Raw genomic sequence first — 26,813 nt, 5'->3', positions numbered from 1 at the left:
TTTGATTGGTTATTTATTGTGTCTTGTTTATGATTTGTTAAACCATGATCTGTTGTAAAGCTATATATATGACCTCTGTAACCGCTTATGGTTGCTAGTGCTTGTACTTACTTATTTCTGCTTGCATATAACTCTGCGTGTATCTCTGCATATCTCGGTAATAAATATTTGCTTTGCGAACCACGGCATTTTCTATGTTTAACAGCAGAGCATGGTTCTTATACAAAAGTTAGAATTTGCTGATATTTTCCCTAATTGAACCTTCAGTGTAATAATTTATCATTCACGTGATTTTGATTTGGTGTATCGTGAATGATGGCTTTTTCCGGAGGTGAAAGGGAAGCTTTTGGTGTAGCGCCATTTGATGGTGTTAATAACTTTACTGTTTGGTGTCGAAGAGTTCGAGCAGTATTTATGGCAAAGGAATTGGATATGTTTTTGGAAACAGAAGCAGTTGCGGACAGAGTTGCAGATGTTTTGAAATCAAAAAAGGCTTATGCCTTATACTTGCGCTTCTAAGTGATAATGTTATTGCTTCTCTTCAACGTGAAGACACTGCATGTAAAATATGGAAGAAACTACAAGCTACGTATAGCGCTAAACATGCAGTGAGTCAAATTTGTCGTGTAAGCGTCTAGCTACCATAAGGAAATCCAAGGATGTGTCAATGAGACAGCATAATAAACCTGGTGAGTAGTCTACGCGTCTCTGGCTCTGAAGTAAGTGACTTTGATATTATTATTTACATTTTGATGTCTTTGCCAAAGGAATATGAAAATATTAATGCATCTCTAGAGAATCAGCCAAGCAATAATTTGAGTTTAGATTTTGTTACAAGTAGACTTATTGATTGTGAATCTCTTATGTTTGATTATAAAAATGAAAATAAGTATTCTAAACCAAATACAGATAACTCTGTTTTTATTAGTGCTCGTAAAGACTTGTTTTGTACTTATTGTAAAAGAAAAGGACATTCTGTTAAATTTTGTAGGAAAAAGAACTGCGTCTGTCATAACTGTGGGAAAATTGGTCATTTTAAAAGTGAATGTTTTAATAATTCTAAAAAGCAGGCAAATTCAAATAGTAATAAGTATGCATCCCCTGCAATATCTTTTATGGCTGAAAATCTTGTGCATGATCAATTTATTATTGATTCTGGTGCAACTTCTCATATGTCTTCTCACAAGGAATGGTTTACCTCAATTAAGCCTAAGACTGGAACTGTTAAGTGCGCGTCTAAGTCGGCGGTTTTAGAAGTGGAAGGAATTGGTGATATTTGCGGTAAAACTAAGAATGGTGTTTAAATAATGTTAAAAGATGTTCTTTACGTTCCAAAATTAAATGGGCAATTAATTTCTGTCAAAAATATTGAAGCAGCAGGTTTGAGCCGTAATTTTTTAAAATGAAATAGTTTACATTGAAAACAAAAACAAGCGTTTTAGCTTTGGATACTTGGACAAATGTGGACAATATTTTAGTGATTTTTCACCAAATTTATTTACAGCTTTAGCAGTAAAGAATGATGATTTATGGCATAGAAGGTTAGGACACTGCTGTGATCAAAAATTAAAACTGATGAATCTTCCTGCAAAAGAATCCTTTCGTGAAGTATGTGTTCGTGCCAAACAAAGTGCTTTGCCTATAGGAAAGGTCTCGCATAAAAGAATCCAAACCGCTTATAACTATACACACTGATATATGTGGTCCAATAGAACCTCAAACACTCCATGGGGAAAGATATTTCATGACTATAATTGATGACTATTCGAGATTTATGGAAATCAGACTGCTGAAAAGAAAAAGTGACCTTGCTGATGAACTCAAGCTATTCTTTAAATTGAATCCCACTGTTACAAAACTGCGCTGTGACAATGCGAAAGAATATGTCAGTGGAGAATTGCATGAAGTTGCTAAAAGAGCAGGTGTAAAAATAAATCCTGCACCTCCCTATACACCTTTTTTAAATGGTGTTGATGAATGAGCAAATAGAACTGTACTGGAAAAGGCTAGAGCAATGATACTTGAGGCAAAATTACCAAAATTCCTTTGGGGTGAAGCAGTACATATGGCTGCTTACATAAATAATCGACTCCCAAATAGTTCAATTGAAAATTGTGTTCCTTATTTTTTGAAGTATGGTGAAGATCCTGATTTAACAAACATTCGTGTATTTGGCTGTGATGCTTATAGTCTAGTGCCACCATCGCAAAGAAAGAAACTAGATGAAAATTCTGTCAGAATGATATTTGTAGGTTATTCCACAATGGGATATCGTTTAATGATTCCAGAAACAAGACGCATCATTGTTTCCAGAAATGTTAAATTTAATGAAGAAAAGAAGAAAGTAGAAAATCAAAAATATATTTCCGATAGTTCTGATTTGAGTGAAAATGACAATGATGACATTAAAAATGAAGACAAATCAATTTCAGACACTGATAACGACGAATTAAATGCTGCAAATAAGAAGGAGGAACAAAGAAAATCTTCAAGAGAAAAGAAACAGCCAGTTAGGTATCCTGATCCTGATATTTACCAAGTAATGTTTGCACAAGACACTCTGACATTTGAAGATATTGTAAATCTACCACAAGTAGAACAAGAACCATGGAAAAGAGCTATGGACAAGGAAATGAAATCTATGGAAGATAACGACGTCTGGGATCTACAAAGTTTACCCCCTAATAAAAGAGCTATTTCCTGCAAATGGGTTCTAAGTAAAAAACGAGATGGAACTTACAAAGCGAGGCTTGTTGCTCGTGACTTTATGCAAAAAGAAGGCATAGATTATACAGAAACGTTTTCTTCAGTGATTAGTATGTGCTCTTTACATTTAATCTTGGTAATTATCAATAATGAAGGTTTGCAAACTTTTACTTTAGATGTCAAGAGAGCTTTCTTGAACGGTAAGTTAAATGAAACCATCTACATGGACCAGCCAAAAGGATATGATGGTATGAATGGTAAGAAATGTAAACTTAAAAAGAGTTTATATGGTCTTAAACAGTCTCCTCGACAATGGTATCAGAAATTTCTTAATTTTGTTATTAAATTAGATTTTAAGCAATTGGACTCTGAACCATGTATTTTCATCAGAAATTTAAATTGTAAGAAATTAATTATGGCTCTTTATGTCGATGACTTATTAATTGCAGGTTCAGATGTAAAAGAAGCAAATATTATAATATCATTGTTGTCTAGTGAATTTCAAATGTCAAAATCTGAAAGGGTCTCTGAATTTTTAGGTATTAGACTGAAATTTGAGTCTGGTTGTTTGTATTTAAATCAGAAACCATATATTGAAAAATTACTTGATAAATTTAAAATGTCTGATTGTAAAACAGCCCGAACTCCCATTGAACCAAAATCTACAGCAGCTGATTTTCAGAAAGGAAATGCATTTTATGGCCCATACAAAGAATTAATTGGATCTTTACTTTACTTAGCATATATCACAAGGCCAGATATTATTTTTGCAGTAAATTGCTTAAGCCAACTGCAGGAGCATCCTACTGATGTTGCCTGGTGTGCTCTAAAAAGAATTCTTAGGTACTTGAAAAACACCTTAAATTTAAAATTGATATACAAAAAGGGTGATTTGCAAGGGGCAAACTTATGTTTGTATGTAGATGCAGATTGGGGGGGGGAGATACTCAAGATAGGAAATCAATTACTGGTTACTTTATAATGTTTCCAAACTGTCCTATTATGTGGTGCTGCAACAAACAAAAGTGTATTGCACTTTCATCAACAGAAGCTGAAATAATTGCTTTATGTAAAGGTATTCAAGATCTTTTATGGATAAAAAATGTAGTAAATGAAATTTCCAGTGTTAAAAATGTTTATATTTTTTAGGATAACTAGTCATGTATCAAAAGTATTGTTAATGAAAACTCTTCAGGTAGGTTGAAACATATAGATATAAAATTAAAGTTCACTCGTGAGACTGTTAAGGAAAATAATATTAGAATTGAATATGTACAGTCAGGTTTACAAATTGCAGATATGTTAACTAAAGCTTTGTCCAAAACAAAATTCTATGAACTGTTATCATTGAGTTGTTTAAAAATTGTGTAATTCTTTTATGTTTTGTATAATGTGCGATTAAGGGGGAGTGTTGAGATATTTGTAATCGCATTCTTACTGGTTAAAAGGAAGTATAGCTTTCTGTCAAGTCCGATACATTCATTAGCTTTCTGCCAGGTCCGACTTATTCTGAAACTAAATCCCATTCTGCATGTTACTTTTGATTGGTTATTTATTGTGTCTTGTTTATGATTTGTTAAACCATGATCTGTTGTAACATTATATATATGACCTCTGTAACCGCTTATGGGTGCTAGTGCTTGTACTTACTTATTTCTCCTTGCATGTAACTCTGCGTGTATCTCTGCATCCTCTCGGTAATAAATATTTGCTTTGCGAACCACGGCATTTTCTATGTTTAACACGTGCAAAGTCAGTTTCCCTTAGAAAGCCCTTCACGATGGCAGCCCTGATATGTTTGCAATAAGTAGCTCTCCTATGTTCTGCAATATCCAAATAGTATAAACTATTTTTTATTGAAAATGAATAAATTACACATTTTGTTTAGTAAAAAAAAATATATATATTTTGTTGAATTTTAGAGGAAAGAAGGAATAAAAGATTATATATTTATTTCTAACTGAGCCAGCCAGCCATGTGAACAAAACTTAATTTTGCTTCTTCTAGTTGAAGTAGAAATATATTGTGCATTTTTGTGAATAAAAAGGGTTTTACACTTCAGTTTTGCCTTAGAATTATAGTTTTGTATTTTGTTTTACGGAAATTAAAATCTTTAATTTTTTTGTTGCAAACCCTAGATGGGAAAAGCATTCTCTGTATAAAAAAATAACAGTCACACATGTACATAATAATAAATAAATATGAATTTATAGGAAGCAAACCTGTTGCCAAGACTTTCTTAAATATTCAGATAGATTGTGATCATATTATCTCGGGTATTCGTTGAAATTAGTTGAATTTCTGTTGCAGAGCTTACTTCTACTCAAGTGCATGTTTTATATAATTTCTAATATTCGCACTTTGAGTGTGTGTATTCTTGAACACATCAATATTCTTGAGAAAAACCTAACTTAAAGAAGATGAATCTAATCATGATCAGTTCTATACAATTGTATTTTAAAATTCGTTATCATTTGCATTTTCTTGTGCGCAAACATAATTTTTTTCTTTTCATATTTCAAAACTTTTGCCATTTACACCCTTTAAAAATAACTGCATATTATTATACTGAAAAATGAAATTTAAGAATGTATAGAATTCTGGGAAATCTTAATTCGTTATATCGAAAACCAAATTATAAATATAAATATTTATAAAACTGTATGTTACTGCATTAAGTAACTACACTGAAAGTAATACTGATAGAAAATGTTTAGTAAAACTATGTATTGCCTCTATTTAACTATAATATGTTGAAAAAAAATATTTTAAATTTTCCGACTGCACATACAAAACTTATATTCAATAAAACGCATCAAGAGCGTTGGCCCATCAGCGAACGAGCAATAAAGTCTCTGAACACTGAGAATTCGAGTTTAGGCGAATGAGCTCACTGTGTAAGCGTTTTCTTTGTTTTCCCCATGTGCAACGTGTATATGAGACAGTTTCCCTCAGAAATTCCTCCACGAAGACATCCCTACCCTTAGGCAGGTAACTTTCGAGTGCTTTGTTATAGTCAAATTAAATAAAATTAAAAAAATAAGTAAGCATCATGAGCATTTGACTCATGATGTCTCTGTTTAATTCTTTCTATATATATAGAAAGAGAAAAAATTAAAGCTATAGAGATTAATAAAATCATAAGAATCAATCTGTCAAAATCCAATGTCTTTTTTCATTAATGCTCTTATAATTTTTCAACGCAGGAATTTCTAAGAGCACCTGTTTATTTGCTCTTAGCCCCTTCCCCCAAAAATAAGTAGTGGAATAGTAAAATATACCAATATTTTCTTAGATTTTAAAGGAAACAATATCATTATGGCACAATTAATAAACTCACGGCTTTCCTTACTGATGGCTATACACAAAAGTGGAAAATTGCATGACAAAAACTTAGACGTCTGTAATTATGATTAGCAAATAAACAAGTTTTTTACTTCATGTTTAGTTAATTAGTTCTTTCATTATATCAAGTAAATTGTGAAATATTATTTATATCCGTAGCGTCAAATAAAATCTGGATAAAAAATACCCAAAGTTGCAAAAATAAGAAATTTTCTAAGTTAAAAAGATATTTTACTTCATTAAAAAAAGTAAACTCTCTTGGGAACTGTCGCAAATCATATTGTTTTAGTGAGAAAATATTCCTTTTATCCTGGCAAGCAATCGTATATAAGAGGTAAATTCAATAACTAAAGTGAAGGGTATTAGAAACACAAAAGTATTTTGATATTACTACCATATGCACATTGATTTCCATAAAATTTAAATAAATAAATATATATATATATATATATATAAACACACACACACATGTATACATGTATAAAAATGGAGGTTTATGAACGGGAAAAGAATTAAACATAGATTTTTTTTTTTCTTTTGAAGTCTTGATTTTCAGTTTCCTTCAAAATTTTCATTTGATAAAAAAATCCATAGCATAAAGCGAACAGTTACTGTTACAAGGTCAGATCGCTTTCGAAGCATTCTATTTCTTGAAAACTCCGGAAGGGCAAAGTTCTGACAGTGATTAATACTTTTACAGCCGTCACTAATTAGTTTATCTGGATGATTTTCCACGGGTGTAGAGGGTAAAAAAAACTGCTTAACGCTTTCGGTGGATACATTGACAGAAACTTTCCACGCTTTTTGAAGCAATTTCTTGACAAAGCTGCTGACGCTTTACAAAACAATACCTTATCTCTTTCAAAACCTTTAAAGGGTTAAATATTTCCGGTAAATTCATTAGAAGGACTTTCACAGCCACATATTTTGCCTACCATCTTTTCTGGCTGCTTCCTTTTAAGTTGTATTTTGTACATTTTTTCATAATATACCATCGAGTAGTGCATCCGACAAAAAAGGCGAAATATTTTCTGAGTAATTCCAAACAGATTAACTGCTTCCGGGCACGAAGAAGCAGAATGCACACCAACAAGATACTAGGAGTGATCCAAACATGGCAAAAATTCCTAAAGCTTATTCATTTCTGTAATCCTAGCTTGTACTGATTTAGAAATGCCATCCATATTAGACCCGTTGTCGTAAGACTGACACCGACATTGTCCAATATCTAAACCATCAAGTGTCAATTAAGTTACTAATTTTCTACAATGCGTTCAGAAATTCATTCTCCTAATTTTCCACCAACTTCTATGAAAACAATTAAATTTTCCTTTATCTCACACGCATCACCATGCGTTTTTACGTATTGGTTTATTTTTTTCTGTATGAGACACACATGGAATGCAATAGAGCATTATTGTGTAGTAAATTGGCTTCTTTAATATTGTTTAAAATGCTACTTCAGACTGTTTTGCCTTTAAATTAATAACTTATTTGAATTATCTTTGATAAATATGATTTTTTTCCCTTTGTTGAGTGCTTTGACTGGTACCTAAGAGTTGAATTATGTTTGGCAAGCGGAGAGATTAAATTCAGAAAATTTCCTTTGCTAGGTCGAAGACACTTTGTGAACAGGCTACTTGGGATATCATCAGACCCAAGAAAAGAACGACAGTTTGTTGAAAGATACAGTACTGCATCCCTGACTATATAGAATTTCTTTCCATTTTTCTTTCTCTGAGTGAATGAGTCGCTCAATGTCATGATTGATGTCTTGGCACGATTTTATTTGTTGTACTCAAATTTTCCACTTAATGATACACCTCTGTGGATTCCAGATGTTTTGTGCTCTGTTAATTTTCCTAAAACTTTTCCAATTAATGAATCCTGTAGTATGGCGTAGCAGCAGCACCATGTTTCTGATAAATCTTGCAGAGTGTACAAAAAATTGCGTTCTTGTTTTTAGAATATGTAAACCAAGATCTCCTAAGCTTTTCAAAATATACTAATGTTCTGTATTACATGTGAAACGTCTGCCATCACGTTCAATGGGACTGAGGTTTACGTTTTCTGGATGTTTACTGGCTAATAATACTGATTGACTGCTTAAGAAAGATTGTTGGTGATCTTTTATTTTTTTCTATGCCCAGCCAACTGCATGGGTCCAACAAATCAAAATTTTTTAGTTTTTTGTCTTTCTGCTGCCCGCCCCATCTAAATGAAGAGATCTTTATATCATGGTTTCATGTCCTCCAGCTCTTCGTTTGATGTCGATGAATTCAAATGCTGACTTGTAGATTGTTTGGGGATGATATAGGCAGTCATGTTTGGTCGTGCAAATTGCAAGAAATATTAATACCCTCTAGACTCTCAGCATAATCGGCATTGTTGTAGGGTCTGACAATTTACTTCTTTCGTAAAGTTATTTTTTCATCTTAGCTAAAATTTGTTTTCTCTGTTTGGCCTTATTTTTGGCTCATTTTGTATATTCCATTTTTCTCCCCCTCAGCGCACAGATGATTTCTTTTAATCAAAATGAAATTCACTGTGAATTGCCTTAATAAGAATAACTAAGAATTGACGTAATTACACCGAACACTTCTACATAAATGGTCGTGTTTCGCTAAACATAGTGTGAGCTATTAAAAGCAAGCATATTTTTTAAAAAAAAAGAAAGAAAAAACCCAAAAGAGTACAGAAGAGACCTGAAAATAACCATAAAAATAACCATAAAAATAATAACCATAAAATAATAAATCTAGCTTTAAAATCCAAAATACGCTCCACTGTTCCGAGTCAAACCAAGGGTGAGTCTATGTTGCCAACTGGCTGCAAAGAAATCTAAATGCCTTGCTTCATTTGAAGACATAATGATGGTGTCTTATATATACTCGATGAATACTAATTTGAATTATTTCATTTGTCCAGGATGGCCCAAGGTTAATTTTTTGGATTAGATGTTAGAAAATAGTTACAATGCTTCTCCATTTCCCAGCAGACGTTGCTATGGAAACCAGGCAACTCCTTCAACTAGCTATCATCCTATTTGTCATTTGACTACATCCCGGTCAGACGGGAAACAATAGAGGGACTTCAGACATTACTAATAGGATCAGTCTCATTCTATCAGTGAGGCCTGGAGTCCCTCTATTTTCGTCTTTCTGATCTTATACGAGGGTTGGAACTTTAATAGTGGCAACACAGCTGAAAAAACACTACGCAACAAAACCAAAGAATATCCCATATACCACATGTAAACTACATACCTACCTTACCTCTCAGCAAAAAGACTCGTCCTGCCTACGTCACGCGCATGCGGAGTGATGCAAAGAACAGATCCTTGTATTAGCTCGCGGTCTAAAGTAAGTGTTGTCAGGATGTTTTCAAAACAAGAACAACGATGTTGGATAAAAATTGAATGTGCCAGAGGTTGTACAGCACGACAGTGTCATCAAGGGCTTCAAGAGGCTTGCGGGGAATCTGCATTGCCTTACAGAACCGTAGCAAGATGGGTGAAAGCATTCAATGAAGGACGCCAAAACGTGGCAGACATGCTGCGGCCAGGTCGTCCAAGTGTCAGCAATGCAGACATGCAAGCTGTTGCCGCACTAATGGACAGTGATCGCCGCCAAATGATTCGTCAGCTGGCCAGACAAACAGGATTAGCGCATACGACTGTGCTGCACATTCTGAAGGAACGCCTGTCCATGAGAAAAATTGCTTCACGATGGGTTCCACATCAGTTGACGGAAATGCAGAAATGGCTGCGATACGATGCTGCCCGAACCCACCTGGAGCTCTATGAGCACAAAGGAGATACTTTTTTACGCCGTATCATTACGCTGGATGAGACTTGGGCCCGATCGTACCAGCCAGAACTGAAATGCCAATCAAATGAATGGCTACACCATGACGTTCGAAATTTCGTCAGAACCCCAGCAATGTGAAAGTTATGGTGATTCTCGTGTACGACTGTGATGGTGTCATCCTAACGCATACCGTTCCCCTACAGCAGTATTACTGCTCATTTTTGGAGCACAATCTCCGACCCGCTTTGAGAAAAAAACGGCGACACTTTCTGCAGAACGCTTCTCTCATTTTACATGACAATGCTCGGCCGCATGCAGCGCAAGCTGTGACTGATTTGTTCAAGCGATGGGGCTGGGAAGTGCTTTACCATCCACCATACTCCCCAGATATAAGCCCTTGTGACTATGACTTAATTCCTAAGATGAAGGAACCACTTCGTGGCACTCGCTTGCAAACTGTTCCTGAGATTCTTTCGGCAGTAGACCGGTCAATTCAAACTATCAACAAAACAGGCGCTGCTACAGGTATTCCGCGACTTCCACATCGTTGGAAATTGGTTGTACACAATGCTGGCGACTATATTGAAGGACTGTAAAAATGGTGACATGAATCACTTTTGTATCCCTTGTAAATAAATAGTTGGCACTATTAAAGTTCCAACCTTCATATTTATAGTTTTATCGGCTGTACTTAACTTTATTTTAACTCATGTTCCTTTAAAAGGGTTCTTAGTATTTAATTATAAATCCTCTTAGAAGTGATTTTCAAACTCGGCCTTAAAACTGTTAACTTTGTACTCAAATTAGAGAGCTGTTTTAGCGAACAACATACCAAATGCGATCCAGCGTTATATTTGAATTTGCCGCCTGGGGTAGGAACCCCAGCTTGCCACCCCCCTCACTAGATCCGGGACTGACTGCTTTCATGTACTGATTTCAATAGTACCCTCTACCACCTTGGTGCACAATTTCAGCACAGACATTCCATTACAAAATGAACTTATTTCAATCTCTTTTGCAATTTTGTCAGGTATTTTAGAATCTAGCTTTATAGAGATAATTTTGCATCTATATCTCTTGATTTAATATCCCTGATTTGGTCTATTTGTGATTAAGCATGAGCCCCTTTTTTTAAGTTACAGATTTAAAAGGTTCATAAGTTGCAAAATGTGAGTCAAGAAAGAATAGGCCATAGCATGGTGAGAGAGACTTGTGCAAATATACACAGGATTGTCTTCTGATGGGCATACTTGACTCAGATCGAATGTATTATTGCTTATGATAAGACGAGCTGTCTTTAGTACAGACTTGCCAACTCTCCCGATTTAGACGGGAGACTCCCGATTTTCGACCTCTCTCCCGCCAACCCGATTTACAATATATTTCTCCCGACTTTTTCTTATTCTTAAAATTTCTCACGATTTTTATGGAACTTGGCTTAATACTTTGTTATATGAACAAAAAAAAGTGATTTTGGACGTCCCAAGCAAATGAATTTTGTCTAAATTATATCTAAAACAAAACCTTGCGAATTAGATAACTTCTGTATTGTGAGTGAGAGCATATACGTATCCAGAAACGTCCTTCTCCAGTTCTCCAATAGGCATCGTGCTCCACTGTGTGTCATCTGGCACATATTAGCCAATGAGGACAAAACAAGCTGTTATTTGGATGTTCTTTAGTTATTTCTGTCATTTTATCCTGAGTTGTGTGAGTACACGTGCCTTCGGGAAATAGTTTTAGAAATTATCATCTTTTATTATGTCTGTGAGAAAGGTGAAATACTCGTGTACGTTTCAAAAATCGTACACAGTTGACTTTTCTTCCATTATTTCCTCAAGGAAATGTAATAAATTTGCGATGTGTACCGCCTGTCGTTGCGATTTTTTGATTTCGCATGGTGGAAGGGTGGATGTTCTCAAAAATGTGCGTACACAAAAACACAAGGACAACATGAGTTGTTTTGAAAAAAAAAAAAAAAAAAAAAAAAAAATGAAAAATTAAATTTTTCTTCGGAAACAAAGGACCAAAAAGTTATTAATGCAGAATGTCTGTTCTCTGCCTTTTTACTGGAACACAACCTGCCACTGAATGCATCGGATCACGCTGCAGCTTTATTTAGAAAAATGTTTCCCGATAGTGAAATCGCTAAGAAATACTTAAGTGCAAGAACCAAAAGATGTGAAATTGTTAAAGAAATGGATTTGAAAAATAAATCTTCAGTTATTGATTGCATTAAAACAGCTCCGTTCTGCCTCTCTACGGATGGAAGCAATAATACCGATTCAAAACTGTATCCAATTGTTGTTTCTTTTTTTAATCCAGTCTTCAGAAATTGAGTGCAGTTTACTTTCTGTCGCCACTTTAGAAGGACATTTGACAGGCTTTAATATAGCACAGCTAATTATTAAAACTTTAAAATAAAATGCAGTCCCTCTCGATAATTGCTTAGCACTTGGTGCCGATAATGCACCAGTATTGGTAGGCTTGAAGACTGGTGTTGCAGGCATCTTCAGAAAGAAAAATTCAGATTATGAGGTGCACCTGTCACCTCTTAAATTTAGCAGCTGAAAAAGGGGCAACTTCTTTACCAATAAATTTGGATGAACACATTGTTGATATTTATTATTATCTTGAAAGGAGTTCTAAAAAGGAGGAAAAATTGAAACAGGTCCAAAAGCTGCATAACAGCAGTTTACAGTTAGAAAACTTGGATGAAGGGTGCTACTTTGGTAGACGGTTGCACGGATTTTTGGCGATTTACGTTGGCGCAATTGTTTGCGCGATATTTAATATCATCAGCCATCTTGAAAAACACTGTTTCTACGCATAGTAAAGTATTCGAAACTTAAATAAATATCGTTAAAAGTAATCGATTAATTTTTTGTTGAAAATGTTGTTTTTTAAGATGGCAGGCAAGTGTAAATAAATATATATACTATGAGTATAAAATACTAAAGTAAGGCTATTATTACTTTCATATAGTGAAAAAAAGAATAAAAACACCGCTAAAAACATTGTGCCAACGTTTAATTACATTAAAATATTACTGAAATTGAATATCGAATTAAAAACCATCCTACCAACATTTAAAAGAATTAGAATATTATTAAATTCAAATACTTTAAAATACATTATATAAAATATAATTAACATTAAAACATATGTGACAATAATTATCTCAGCAATTTTTGAAAATAGTGTATTAATTTTTTTAACAAAAATTGAAGTATACAATTATAAAATAAAAGAAAAATATGTACTTACATTTTTTGAGTAATTTAACCTCTTATTTATTGATAAGTACCACAAAAAAAAATCGAAATCATAATTGAATTGGCTCTTTTAACCATCTTCATCTGTTATCCACATATTTCGCACTTCATTGAAGAAGCAATTAGCGAGGTTTCCTCAAAAAAATTTAAAATAAATTTCCTCTGATGCTATTAACAATTTCTAAATAAATCTTTGATTAGGAAAGACAGGTTGGCCAAAATAAGGTCTCAAAGGGCAATTTTTTTATTCCAATACCAATAATTCTTGGTAATTACCAATAACAACATTCATCTTCGAAACGAAGATATTCATTCCATTTGAAATCTGACGAATTCGAAGAGATGAATAATAAAATTTTAAAATGGCGCGGTAATGCACAAATATTCAGTAACCAATCAGGGAGCTGATTACATCACGCATAGAATTAAAATTATTTAAATAATCATTCATAATAAAATCATTTTTAAAACAAATGCAAAATTAAATTGTATTTTAATATTTAACAGCCATAAATAATGTTTAAAACATTAGATTAAATTTATAGATATTAATAAAACCAATTACTTTTTAAGTAAGGTGACGTCATTGATTACATCATCAACAACATAAAATTATATAAAATATTATAAACAACAAAATTTTTATTTCAAATAAAAATGTAAAATTAAATTGATTTTTAATATTTAGAAGCCATAAATAATATTTAAAACACGGAAGTTATGCATAATAAAACGCATTATTTTTTTAATAAAATGACAACAAAGTATCGGTTACCATAAATAACTTATCCAGCAATGAGTTTACCATAAGTTGTATTATTCGCCAAAAGAAAACTCGCCAAACAATTGCCAAAATCCGTGCACCCATCTACCAAAGTAGCACCGGATGAAGTAATAAAATCAGCTAGGATAGACACCCAGTGGAGTTTAATTGGAAAACTGAAAGATGCTGATGGAATTTTAAAATATAGTGAACTGTCTAGAATTGTGTTGGCCATCTTAACAGTTCCTCATAGTAATGCAGAGTGTGAGAAGATTTTCAGTGTTGTCGTGAAAACGAGGACTAAATTTAGATCTAAAATTAGTGATGACACATTAGAAAAACTTTTATTAGTGAAAGCAGGCCTACGTGGCAATTGCTATGAACAAAATTATTAAGTTTCTTTCTTAAAGAAAGCAAAATCTGCCACTGTTTATACCATTTGTACGAAAACTGATTAAAGGTTTTTTTTTTTTTTTTGTTTGTTTGTTAGTTTTGTTTTGTTTTTTTGTTTTCTTAAACGATGCATGTAATAAAAATGTTTTTTATGTGTAAGGTATTTTTGTGTTGCTTGCATTTAAGAATTAGTTACTATTTAAAGTTAATTCATTATTAAAAACTATATTTTCCTCATTTAAAAAGTCTTTTTAACATTGTGAAAAATCTCCTGATTTTTGAGTGTCATAGGTTGGCAAGTATGTTAGCATTTCTGGAATCAAATTATGATCAAATCCCAAATTACATAGGATATGTTTAGAATGTAAAGTCCAAATTAAGTATTATTGATTAAAAGTGAATAATATAAATTAATTTGCATATTCAAATTGAAAAAAAATGCTTAATGAAATTAGTAAAGCAATTTATTGTAAATTTTTTTATTCAGAATGCTGTTATGCAATAAACATGGTTGTAACAAAATTTTAGAGAGAGAAAGTAGCTTTGTACTAGGCTCAAATTTTCACTACTGAGATTCACATTGTTTGTAATTGAAAAGAATTTTCAAGATATTTATTAGTCATCATTGGTACACATTTTTGCCTTAACAACAGGATGACTGATCCAATTTAACTTCTGTTTGCAAAAGGAAAACAAATGAAGGATAAAAATCTGAAAGGATTCAGATTTGAACATGGCGCCAAAGAGATTGTTAAGGTTTTTATACTCTCATTGAGATTGCAAATTACCAATCTGCTCTTGTATTCACTCTTCCTAACAGTTTTCTTTTTCTTTTCTTTTCTTTTCTTTTTTTTTTTTTGTATACTTACTAAGCATTGCTTTATTGCTTTTTTTGCAGTTATGTGACATACAGTTCAACACAAAATAACAGTTTTTAAAACAACATGTCTTTAGAATTCATAATTGAGTATTATTGACTGCTATACAATTTTTTTCTGTTTACGGTATTATTTCTTTAAAAAGAGCTGTTTGCATTGCTAGCTGCAAAAAAGTAATGATTTTAATGAGTCTCACTAGTATATTTTCATAAAAATGTTTAATATTTCTGATTGAATATCTCATGATTTTAATACATTTTTAGTTTTTAAATCAACCATACCAAAAAGTAGAAAAAATATTAAGAATTATTAGTTATTGCTTTTAAATCACTTGATTTGTTATTCAATAACTTTTCAGATTGAATCTGAAAGTAAATATCTTAGATTTTCTGAATGCCAACATGCTGGGGTATGGAAAATAAATGTAATTTATTTCCAGTAGCAGTAACATATTGTTTTCAAGTAGCTAAGTTTGTTGATTAAATGTGAAAGATAAAATATCTTTCCAGCTAGACTGTTGCTAAATGGCAGCAGACTAGAAATAAAATTGTTTTCTTTCAAACGGTATTGCCATTTGATAGTATTTGTTTATAAAGTATAATTTTAAGTTTGAATATTTTGGCAATATTGATATTTTCCTAAATTATAAAAGAATGAGTTAAAAAATATATCTGGCATCTAGAGAGTATGTTATGTTTTGGTAGAATGCAGTAAGAATTGCTATAACTAATCTTATTCATTAAGTTTTCTTTTTATATATTACTATAATGTGTTTTTATTAGAAGTAGATAATTCTTAGAGAATATCATTTATATGTCAACTTCCAAACCAACACCATTTATCATTTTCAAATCGCTGAGTTTGTTAATCAAAAATTCATTAGATTTTTACAAAATATGAAACAAATAGAAAAAAAATTCAAAATTTGGGTTTCAAGGTGTGTATGTTTGGAGGACTATTATGTGTATTAAAAATTTGGTGGCTCTAGGTGCTATCATTTTTCAATTTAAAGGACATACATACTATGTACAGATTCTTCATTATTTATTTATTTTTTGCCTTACTTTTTATTTTAATATTTTCATAGATTGATAATACAGATGCAGAAGGAAGGCTAATTCTTGCAGATGGATTATGTTATGCACAAACTTTTAAACCAGAGGTTGTTGTTGACCTTGCTACATTAACAGGTTTTTATACATTCTTTTGTTAATAAAAAATTTCTATTATTTATAAGTTATTTAGCTGTTATTTAACTAAAATAAATATCTCAAATTTAGGTGCAATAATTGTGGCTTTGCACAGTGCAGCAACTGGTGTTTTTTCAAATGATGATTACTTGTGGAACATCTTAAACAAGGTTGGTATTTCTGAATGTATATTAAAAAAAATTAAGTATTGAAGCAAATGTGTACTTTTTTAATGTAAAACTTCAAGAGCGATATTTATTTTGTAAAAGCACAGTTTGTATGGAGACAAAAACTTATGGTAAAGGAACTAAAGCTTTCAGTTTCCAGCACCTAATTTTTAAATGTAATCTGTTATTAAAGTAAATTAAAGCTAGTTTTTAAGGGAAAAAAATTAATACTATATTCATGTTTATAAATTATCTATCATAATTTTTGCATTTTGCTGGTGTACTTTTCTTCTACCATAATTTGTAACATTGACTCAATTGCTAGATGATAACAGCTCTGCAAATAATAGAAAGGAAATAATTTCTCAGTTGCAATAATTAAGTGCAGTTTTGAAGGAAATACATGTTTTAACCACTGCCAAACTGAGTTCTATCCTTTTAATAATTATATGTCTCATTAGGTATTTTATCTGTTCTTTGTGGGGGGAAGACCATTTTCCCTCCATTGTTTGAGCAAATATATTAATTAATTTTCATATGATTTTGAGTCTTGGATAATGTAGGATAGTGATGTTCATTATAATGGTGAAGGCTAATTACTAACCTTTCCATCTGGTGACAGAATGTACATGTATTTCACTCTCCAGATGATTTTGGCTACATTGTGAATAAATTCTTGTTAAATAATGCCATCTCATTTTTTCTTACATGGGTAATTCTAATACTTTACTTACCTCACCCCCCTAAAAAATCTTTGCTGAATAAAAAAGACGTATAAAGCAACATTAGAAGTAATGGACTGTCGATAAAATGTTGTAATAGCATATGGCAAAATAAAAAGTGTATTACTGCTGCTAGTACTGAATAGACAGTTTTCCAGAAAGATTATGATGGTCTTCTCATATTTAATACAAAAAAAAAAAAAAAAAGCAGTGTATGGAAAAAGCAGTGTATACTGAGTTAACTGAATTTTCTATAGTAGTACTTTATTATTTTACAGCCTCCATAATGTAAATGGCACCAAGAGTGGAAGGCATGTAATTATCTTCAAGATGAAGGTTTTATATACATGTTTTAGTCTTTCGTAGCTTAACATTCAAGGAACCTGTTTCTAGGGCTCACACAAGCTTCATTAAAAGTTTGCAGACTCTCATTAAAAGATTTTTGCATAGAATTAACCACTTGTGATTTCATTTCTTTTGAAATCAATGCCTCGGAGAAATTTGTCATGGATTAGATGAGATTTTGCAGAAATGTATGTGTAAAAATGTGTGTGTACTAAAGTAGTATGATTAGAGGCTCTGCTGTGATTGTTGTAACTAATGAAAACATGCTCGAAAAACAAAAATATAACCATAGTAAAAGCGTAAATGAAACCTTAGATGCATTGAAACTGGCCTGACTGGTTTTTATCCTAAGGTTGTTAGCACGTTGACTGCCATGGCACTTTTCGGATTTGGATCCAAGAAGCCAAATTGATTTAATTATATTTTGTGTTCGTTTTTTAATAAATTTTCTGTTCATGCAAGCCAGCATTGATTTTTTTGTTCTTTTCCCAGAAGCCATCTATCGATATTAGCAATGATATATTCCAAGTTTAATTGTAGCCGCACAAAAATGGCAAGTAAACACAGTACGAGATAACTCATCGTTGGCGTCCTAGAAAAGAACGCCATCTATGAGTTATCTCGTAGTTGGCAGTCAACGTGTTAAGAAAGGAATGAAGAAGAGAAACACAAAGGAGGGTTCTATGATTGTCTCAGATTACTGAAAGGCATGTAATTGTCTTTAAGATACATATTTTGTGCACCTTTCTGTCAGTCTTAGTATGACATATAAAGGCCCTCTTTCTAAGGTTCACACAAATTTGACTGAAGATTGTAAAGCTCTATTAATGACCTCGCATGGTTTCATTTATTTTGAAATCTCTGTCTCATTAAAATATATCATGGTTTGCTTGAGTTTTTTCAGAGAGCTGTGTGCAGTAAGGTGTGTGTATGAAAATAATATGATTGGAGGTTCTACTGTGGTCATTGAAATTGATTAAAGCATGTCCAGAAAGCAAAAATACAATCGTAATAAAAGAATGACTAATGCCAGACTGTATTGAGGCATTGAGAGTGGTCTGATTGTTTCTTTTCCAAGATTGTTGAGCAAAGAATGAAGAAAACTCTTCTCAAATATAGTAAGAGAAACACAAAGTAGAGTTTTATAATTATCTGAGATGGCTCTAAGGCATGCAACTAACTTCAAAATGAAGGTTTCATATACTTTTTAATTGGTCATAGTATATTTAAGGACTCTATTTCTTGGGTTTACTAGAACTCGATTAAAGGTTTGTGGAACACCATTAAAAGTTCTTTGTATGGAACTGACCATCCATGATTTCATTTCTTTTGAGATTGATGGCTCTGAGAAGTTTGTTTTGGATTGGATGACTTTTTGCAGAGGAATATGTTGAAATGCGTATGTATGAAAGTAATATGATTGGAGATTTTGATATAATTGTTCAAGTTGTTGAAAGAAAGTTCAGAATGCAAAAATGTAACAGTAGTAAAAGAGTGAATGTAACTTGGTTAACTGAAGGGTATTGATGGATTTTTTTCCTTGAAGGTTGTTGAGGAAGGAATGAAAAAACCTTTTCTCAGAGTTATTAGAAGAAACATTTAGTAGAGTTGTGTAATTTTCTCAGATGGCTATAATGCATGTAATTGTCTTCAAGCTAACTTTTTTAACACCTTTCACACAGTCGTAGTATAAACTTTTTTAGGACTCACACAAACTTGATTAAATGTTTGTGGAGCTCCATTAAAAGATTTCTGCATGGAACTGATTAACTGTAATTTCATTTCTGAGATCATGTCTTAGAGAATTATATCATGAAGAATTTAAAGATGAAACAAATAATATTTGAGAAAAAATATATTACCTAAAGCAAAAGGAGAATTTTCCCCCCCATCAGATAAGTATTGATGAAGATAATTAACAAATTAGAAGATACTGTATAAGATGTTTCAGAAACTAGTAAGAACATTAATTTGGGAGTAAATGAACTTAGTAAATAAAAAAAAGAAAAAGAAGCAAAACTAGCCTGAAAAATTTCAGGTTAAAATGACATAGTGTTATATCTGTTCTGCATCTTTTAATATGGTTGTCTATTACCGTAAACTACAAAAGTTCATCTGATTGAGATTTCGGTAGTGATGTTTTTAATGAGTGTTTTTTTAAAAATAAATGATCTTGTTAATGATGACCATATAAATAATATGTTAGATATGTTGGACTAGTCTGGCTGGAAAAGTTAAAGGAACAAATATAAAAACTCATGTGATTTGATTGATTTTTCCACAAAGAATCTGAATCTTGTACAAGATCTTTATTTTATTTTTCTTAACATATCTTCGCAGAATTGCCTATTTTCTATTTAAAAAAAAAAAAAAAAAAAAAAAAAAAAAAAAAAAAAAACCCATAGAGAATGTGATATAAAGTGAAGTAGGGGAAAAAATTGTTACCACTTTTTAGCAGTAAACAAATAAACAAAAATTATGACAAAATGCAAACATTATAATGATTTTACATGCTGTGCATTAGATTGTCCAGCAGTTCTGTAAGTAACAATGTTTTCATGATGAAAACTGCTTTAAAGTTCCAGAGAATATTAGGTGGGGGCTGCAGTTATTCAGCATCTTTAAATCTAGATAATGTGCAAGGCACTCCATCTACTTAATTTCTTCATTGTCAAGGTAATGCAGTGCAGTAGGCACAAGCATTATCGTTCATCAAGAGAAAGTTATTGCCGATTGTATGCCTACACAACTTGACATAAGGATCAAGCATCCATTTGTCTCTATGAGCAAATATTAGTGTTCAGTATCAAGACAATTATAGACACTATTTGAATTAAAGGTACAATAGCTAACATTCAGAATGTGCACATATATACTGACTTTGGTATTTTGTCAATTGTCTGTTCATAAACGAATTTCTGATCATGGAATTTTTTAGAGATGTCACCGTATGTAAGTTATTTGATTATTTAAAAGGTGAAATGAGAGAAGGAATACATTAGAAACCTGCTATAAATTTCTCATTTTGTGATTTTATTATAAAATAAAATGATGTGTTCCGACAGCTGAGAAAATGATAGAAGAATATCAATTTAAAAAAAAAATTCCTACAAATTTCTATAGTTGAGAAGAATTGCATTAAAGAGATATGAGTAAAACTTCTTATAAAATAAAAAAGCTTCTATAAACAGTAATTCATAAGACAAAGAGAGGGTTTGTGTAAAATAGACATTTAAAATGAGAGATAATTTTAATAGAAAACTTAGCGAGTTGACTTGACCATGAAGCAGTGTAAGTATTATAAGCTCAAAACTCATGTAAGGACATTATCAATTTTATCTATGTAGTTCCCATCTCAGATGTGGCATTCTATTTAAATTTATTTAAAATAGGTTAATTAGAGTTGTAAATTTTTATTAATAAGATTTCAGTAGTTTAATAAATTAAAATTATAGTAAAGCAAATATTTAAAAATGTGTAATATTGAAAAAATTATCGCAAATCATTTCTTCAGTTCACCAGTTAATAGTATTCTGAATAAAATAAAATCTTATTTTTTTATTATTATAAATAGCCAAATGATCTTTACTCACCATGTAGAAGTTGTTTGCTTATTTCATTTTCATTATTTCTTTTAAACTATTTTAATGTTTGTTAACGGTTTTGATTTTATTGTACGTGCTAGTTTTTGAGGTGTTGTGCAATCTATATTTTATTTTAGGCTGGTTATACAACAGGAGATCGAGTTTGGCGAATGCCTTTATTTAAACATTTTACAAAATTAGTTTCGAAGTGCCAGTTAGCTGACCTTAATAATATTTCAACATCTGGACCATATGGAGGATCATGTCTTGCAGCTGCCTTTTTGCAGGTAATTTTTTGCAGTTTTATTTTCTAATAATTTCTCACGTGAGGTGTTAAAGCCTTATAGGTAAGCCACAGCATATTTCATACACATTTTTTGCATAAAGCATAAGTTTCACCTTTGTCAGAAAAATCATTTTTTAAGTTCCAGGTGGCATTCTGCAGAACTTTGCATAATGTGTTTACTTTATGCTTAATATTGTGAAATGTCTGTGAGACTCAATTATACAGTGACATATTTGAGCAACATTGTGTCTTTAGAAATAAACAAACAAAAGGTTAATGTACTAAAAAGTATTTTTCTTCAAAGCGTGTTCATGAGTAAAGGTATCAACAGAAATTTTTCACTTTAACACAATATTTTGATTAGTACCTTTTCAAATCAACAAAACTATTGAAATATATTTTTACTTTTTGAAAAGGTACTAATGTAAGATGACTTTTCTTCGCTTGGTCTTGACCAGAGTTTCCCAACAGGGTTGGTATGGACCTCCTGAAGGCGATCAAATTTTAAAGAGGTTCAATGAAGATCAGGGGCCAATAGCTGAATGTGTACTAGCAATCGATCATCATAATCAAGATCCCATTAATTAAATTATTAATAAAATTGATATTTGTTTATTGATATAAAGCTTTATCATATAAATAAATCAAGTCTTATTTAAAACACATGTATGTGTATACTAAGTTCTGGAATTTAAAAGTCATCAGAGAAAAATATCCCAAAATTAAGGCTGTTTGTGGACCAGCATTATGGACTTTTTACCCAAAGGAAACAGGTTTTAATCAATTTAATAACTTACAGAAAACAGGAACAGGGTGGTTTAAGAATTAAGCAGTTTTATACCAGATATTTAAAAAACTGCATCAGTGCATCAAACTCAGCTATCACATTCATTAAAATCGAACTTTTGGGAAATTTGAATCTGTAATTTTATTTCTGAAAACTTGTTATTTATTAAAATTTATGAAATTAAAAATAATAATAACACAAAACTTGTTATTTATAAAATTTGTTATTAAAATTTATAAAATTAAAAATAATAAAATATAAATCTAATGAACTATTTGTTCACATTTTTTATTCATACTCTTGGTCTAATTGTTAAATTATTTATGTTCAATTATTTTTATTTTGATTATGTCATATGCTACATAATATAGAAAAAAATGCAAGGAAGTCATTAAAGAAAACTATTTTTTTTTAAAGAGGTTGATTGTCATTAGAATTAAACAACATTTGCTATTAAATAAAATATATTCAAATTTGTATATGTAAGTCCACAGATCTGCTGATATTGATCAAATCATACTGTATTCAGGAAATAAGGTACAGGTAGCACCCCCTTCCCCCTCCAAAAAAAGCATTAAAACTTCCTAATTTACTTCACTAGAGTAAGAGTAATTGACCTTAAATTCTGTTCTCTTAACACACTACAAGGTGAATAATTATTGAAAGAGGAAGACATTAAGAATGGAATAAGACTTCTTTGAGAGAGAATATTTAAGACTTGGCAAATAGTCTATAAAACACTGTTGTACTTTCAGTTATGATCTTAAAGCAAAAATATTCAGACCTCATAAATAAATGAATTCAAACTACTGTGAAATGAAAGCAAGGAAAAGGATACAGCTATCTGAATTGTCTAAAATTATAGTTATTAAATGAATACTTTAATGACTTCATTGTGTCTTCAGAAACAAAACAGGAAATAAATAAATAAAATACATATTCACTTGCCATCCTTTTAGTATGTATGGTATTATTTACACAGATCTGCTGCTTTCCATATGATAACTGCATAACAGTTATGTCTAACTTTATTGGTTTTTCTTTGGGTTTACATCTGACAATCCTTGAAGACACATCGGTCATATGGGCAGTTAGGGTTCAGCAGCAGTGGTAAGAAGTCTTACATATTTTTCCTTTGAATTTTTTACAAATAAAAGTAATTTAAATTTCTAAAGATATTATTATTTTATGTATCAATAATAAATGAGAAGAAGACAAAGTCTGAATATTTGTGTTAAGAAATGTGTCAAGTTATTACTTTGAAGCAAAAATTTGAAATAATTGAATAATACAAAAGTAGTGAAAGAAATTCAGACTTTTCAAAATGAATACAAATTGTTTTCTTAAAATAAAGATTGCAGTCAGAATCTCATTCCACTTGCATACTTACAATGTTAAAAGAAAAGCTTATGTGTTAATCAGGATAGTACAGAAAAATTTACACAGGGATTTTAAAAAAAAGATTGTAGAAGAGAAAAGCTGGAATAATATAGGTATTTAAAATTAATGAAACTGCTTTTATTTTGGAAGCACATAGGATTCAGAAACATTATTGTGAAGGAAGGAAAAAAGTATCAAACGACTCATTCAAAATTTTTAGCTATGAAACATCAAAAAGACCTAATCACATTTTGTAGTTATAAAACATTGAAAGTTTGAATCACAGGATGACAGGAAGTGTTGAAGGTGGATCCTGAATGTGACTCATGGTTGTTTTTAAAGTAGAACTAATCATAAATACCATAATGAAAATTCCTAAGCCCTTAAAACCAGCTGTTTCCAATATGTTTTTTGCCTCATGCACTCCTTTCACCACTCTTAGATGATCATCCCCCTCCATTCCAAAACTCAAAAAATGCATATGTAAATTTATTTAGATTTAGATACTTTTTTAACATGTTTTATAAATTAAACAACAGAGAAATTATAAGAACTGTTTATAAATACCAAAACTTGAATATAGGTAGTTTTTTATATTCATAAAATAGAACTGAAAATAAAAGGCTGACTGAAAAAAAAAAGTGAGTAATTGCTTTTTGAAAAGGGATACTTCTAGCAATAAAAAAGATACTGTAAATAAATTAATTTTAGCCTTTAAAATTTTATTGCATTTTGATAGCACTCTGTGATAGGACTGAAGTGATCATGTTTCTGCCTCTTAACACAATCTGTTTTGCAATCTATGGAGCTTGGTGTCTTTAATTATCTAAAACTCCCTTTTGGACAAGCAGTATAAAATATTATGACTGACTAATAAACCATTTTCATTTACTTAGTTCTGGAAGAAACTCACCTAAAAGTGTTGTTAAAAATTCATAAGAATTGTGGGAACAAGTAATATCAGTGGATATGTAAGTAGTATAGAAAGAACTTTTGTCTCATTGGTGCAGCTGATTACAATAGATGTAGCCAGCTGTTAATCACATGAGGAAATTAATGCCATTCGATGTGAATTAGGATTCTGTGAAACAAATTTTGTGGTTGTGAAACTTTTATATCATGAGGATTTGATATGAAATTTATTAATTTATTTAATTCATAAAGCGTAAATTGAAGTTTGTGTATATAATAATTTTTTTTTTAATTTTTTGTTCTATTTTATTTTATTTTATTTTATTTTTTTTAATTTGTGCAAGAATGTAAAGAAGAGTAAATGAAGATTGTGAAAAGTAGTTCGATAAGTTACATTATTTTAATATGCATCTGTATAATAGTTAGATAAGTTACATTATTTTAATATGCATCTTTATAATAGTTGGATAAGTTTCATTATTTTAATATGCATCTGTAATTGCATTTTGTTGAGTAGAGGCGAGCAAACTTTTTTCTTATGCGCATGCGTGTTAATTATGCTGGCGCAGCTGTCTCTTCTCCCGACACATCCGTCATTTGAGCGTACGGAGATGGTGAGATAATATATGCTGTGTCATGGTCAATATGATTTTCTGTGTGCTCTTTTATTTTATTATTTGTGTAAATAAAGTGTGTTGTCCTACGATGGCTTCTTTACTCTAAATATGGGCCTCTGAACAACAAATGGTAGCAGGTCCATGGTTTTATCAAGAAGCATTGGATATAAAATACCAAGTATTACTGAAACTGTCTTAGAGGAAGCCAAAAATGGAGAAGTGGAATGTTCCTGAATTAACTGGCAAGAACTATTTTATCTGGTTACTGAAAATTAAAACTGCCTTATCATTGAAAAGACGTTATTCAGTAATTTTGACTGTAAAACCAGAAAATGAGAAACGAGAAAGATGAAAGATTGTGGAATAAGAAAAACGCTGTCGCCGTAGCGTATATAAAACTTTCACTATCGGATCAACAGGCACTTTAGTTCTCCACAGAAGAGATTGCAAAAATTTTTGGGGAGAAAATAAAATCAATATTTACGGGACAAGCCGAAGATAAAAAAAATAGATGCTGGTAATGAGTTAAAAAATTTAGAAATGAAGTTGCATGAGTCGGCTAATGATTATATCGCAAGAGCGAGAGGAATAGCAAGTAAGTGTCAATCATTAGGACTAGATGTATCTTTTCGGGAATTGGTGTTTTATACAGTCCGTGGACTTCATGGAAAAATCTCTCTAATTAGGGAAATTGTAAAAACTCAGCATAAAAAACAATCAATGAAGTACTCGAAATATTCCGCAAGGAAGAGTCTACTCACAATTCCACGAATGGGAAACGACATGATGGAACCAACACTGAGGCATTCATATCAAGGAGAAATAAAAACTATAATCCAAGAATTTGTTACATTTGCCGATGGCCTGGTCACATTGCGAAAGATTGCTACTACAGAAACAAGAATTCAAAAAAGTGAGTTATCCAAAGGTAACAAAGAAAGAAAGAAATCGCAACCTACACGTATGAACGTTTCATCTCGTTCTGATGAAAGAGAAAGTGATTTCGCTCTTACACATGGAACACATGGAAAAGTGACGAATGTGACAAAATTTGGTTGCTGAATAGTGGTGCAACTGGACACATAGCTAAAGACTCATTTTGGTTTCAGATTATTAAATCAGAGGTGAGAGAGATTTTCAGGCAGATAAACATATAAAAATATTTTCAGAAGGTATTGGTACTGTTAGAACAAGAACTATAAATACGAAGAATTCTAGTTCTGTTAATTTAACTATTAGTAATGTTAGTTATATTCATGATTTAAAAAATAACTTATTGTCACTCACTGCATTAATGGATAAAGGATGTAAAATTGAATCAAGGAATAATTCTGTATTAGTTCTTAGTAGGCGTAATCAGTTACTTTTTAAAGCATATAAGACTAGTGGTAGGCTTGAAGTTAATTTAGACCATATAATTCTGAATCTTGCATTGTTAATGATTGTACTGGTAAATAATTATGATTTTTGGCATAGTAGATTGTGTCATTTAAGTCCAAAATATATGCTTAAAATGAAATAATATATTGATATTAATGATGTAAATGATTTTAAGTGTGAAACTTGTGACATAAGTAAAATAACTAGAAAAATTCATCCACAAATTGCAATAATCAGAGTTCAGAAATTTTAGAATTAATTCATTCAGATCTGT

General features: G+C 31.4%; 1 protein-coding gene across 4 annotated transcripts in view; it reads left to right on the top strand.

The window, feature by feature from the left end:
* Positions 1-26,813, top strand: part of LOC118197636 (cytosol aminopeptidase-like) — a 183,322-nt gene that overhangs the window by 128,313 nt on the left and 28,196 nt on the right. For all 4 annotated transcript variants that reach the window (XR_015041762.1, XR_015041763.1, XR_004759631.2 and 1 more), the window contains exons 11-13: positions 16,257-16,359; positions 16,450-16,529; positions 21,315-21,464. Coding sequence is in view for 1 of the 4 variants with exons in the window: in XM_085819159.1 (XP_085675285.1) it covers positions 16,257-16,359; positions 16,450-16,529; positions 21,315-21,464 (333 nt within the window). In the remaining 3 variants the exon portion in view is untranslated. The remainder of the gene's footprint in view (positions 1-16,256; positions 16,360-16,449; positions 16,530-21,314; positions 21,465-26,813) is intronic.

Source organism: Stegodyphus dumicola, chromosome 6, assembly GCF_044657685.1.
Source record: "Stegodyphus dumicola isolate Sdum_Otavi_A_Nest chromosome 6, ASM4465768v1".
Classification (NCBI taxonomy): Eukaryota; Metazoa; Arthropoda; class Arachnida; order Araneae; family Eresidae; genus Stegodyphus; species Stegodyphus dumicola.
Note: the sequence above shows the minus strand (reverse complement) of the source record. Positions and strands in the feature narration are given on the sequence as shown.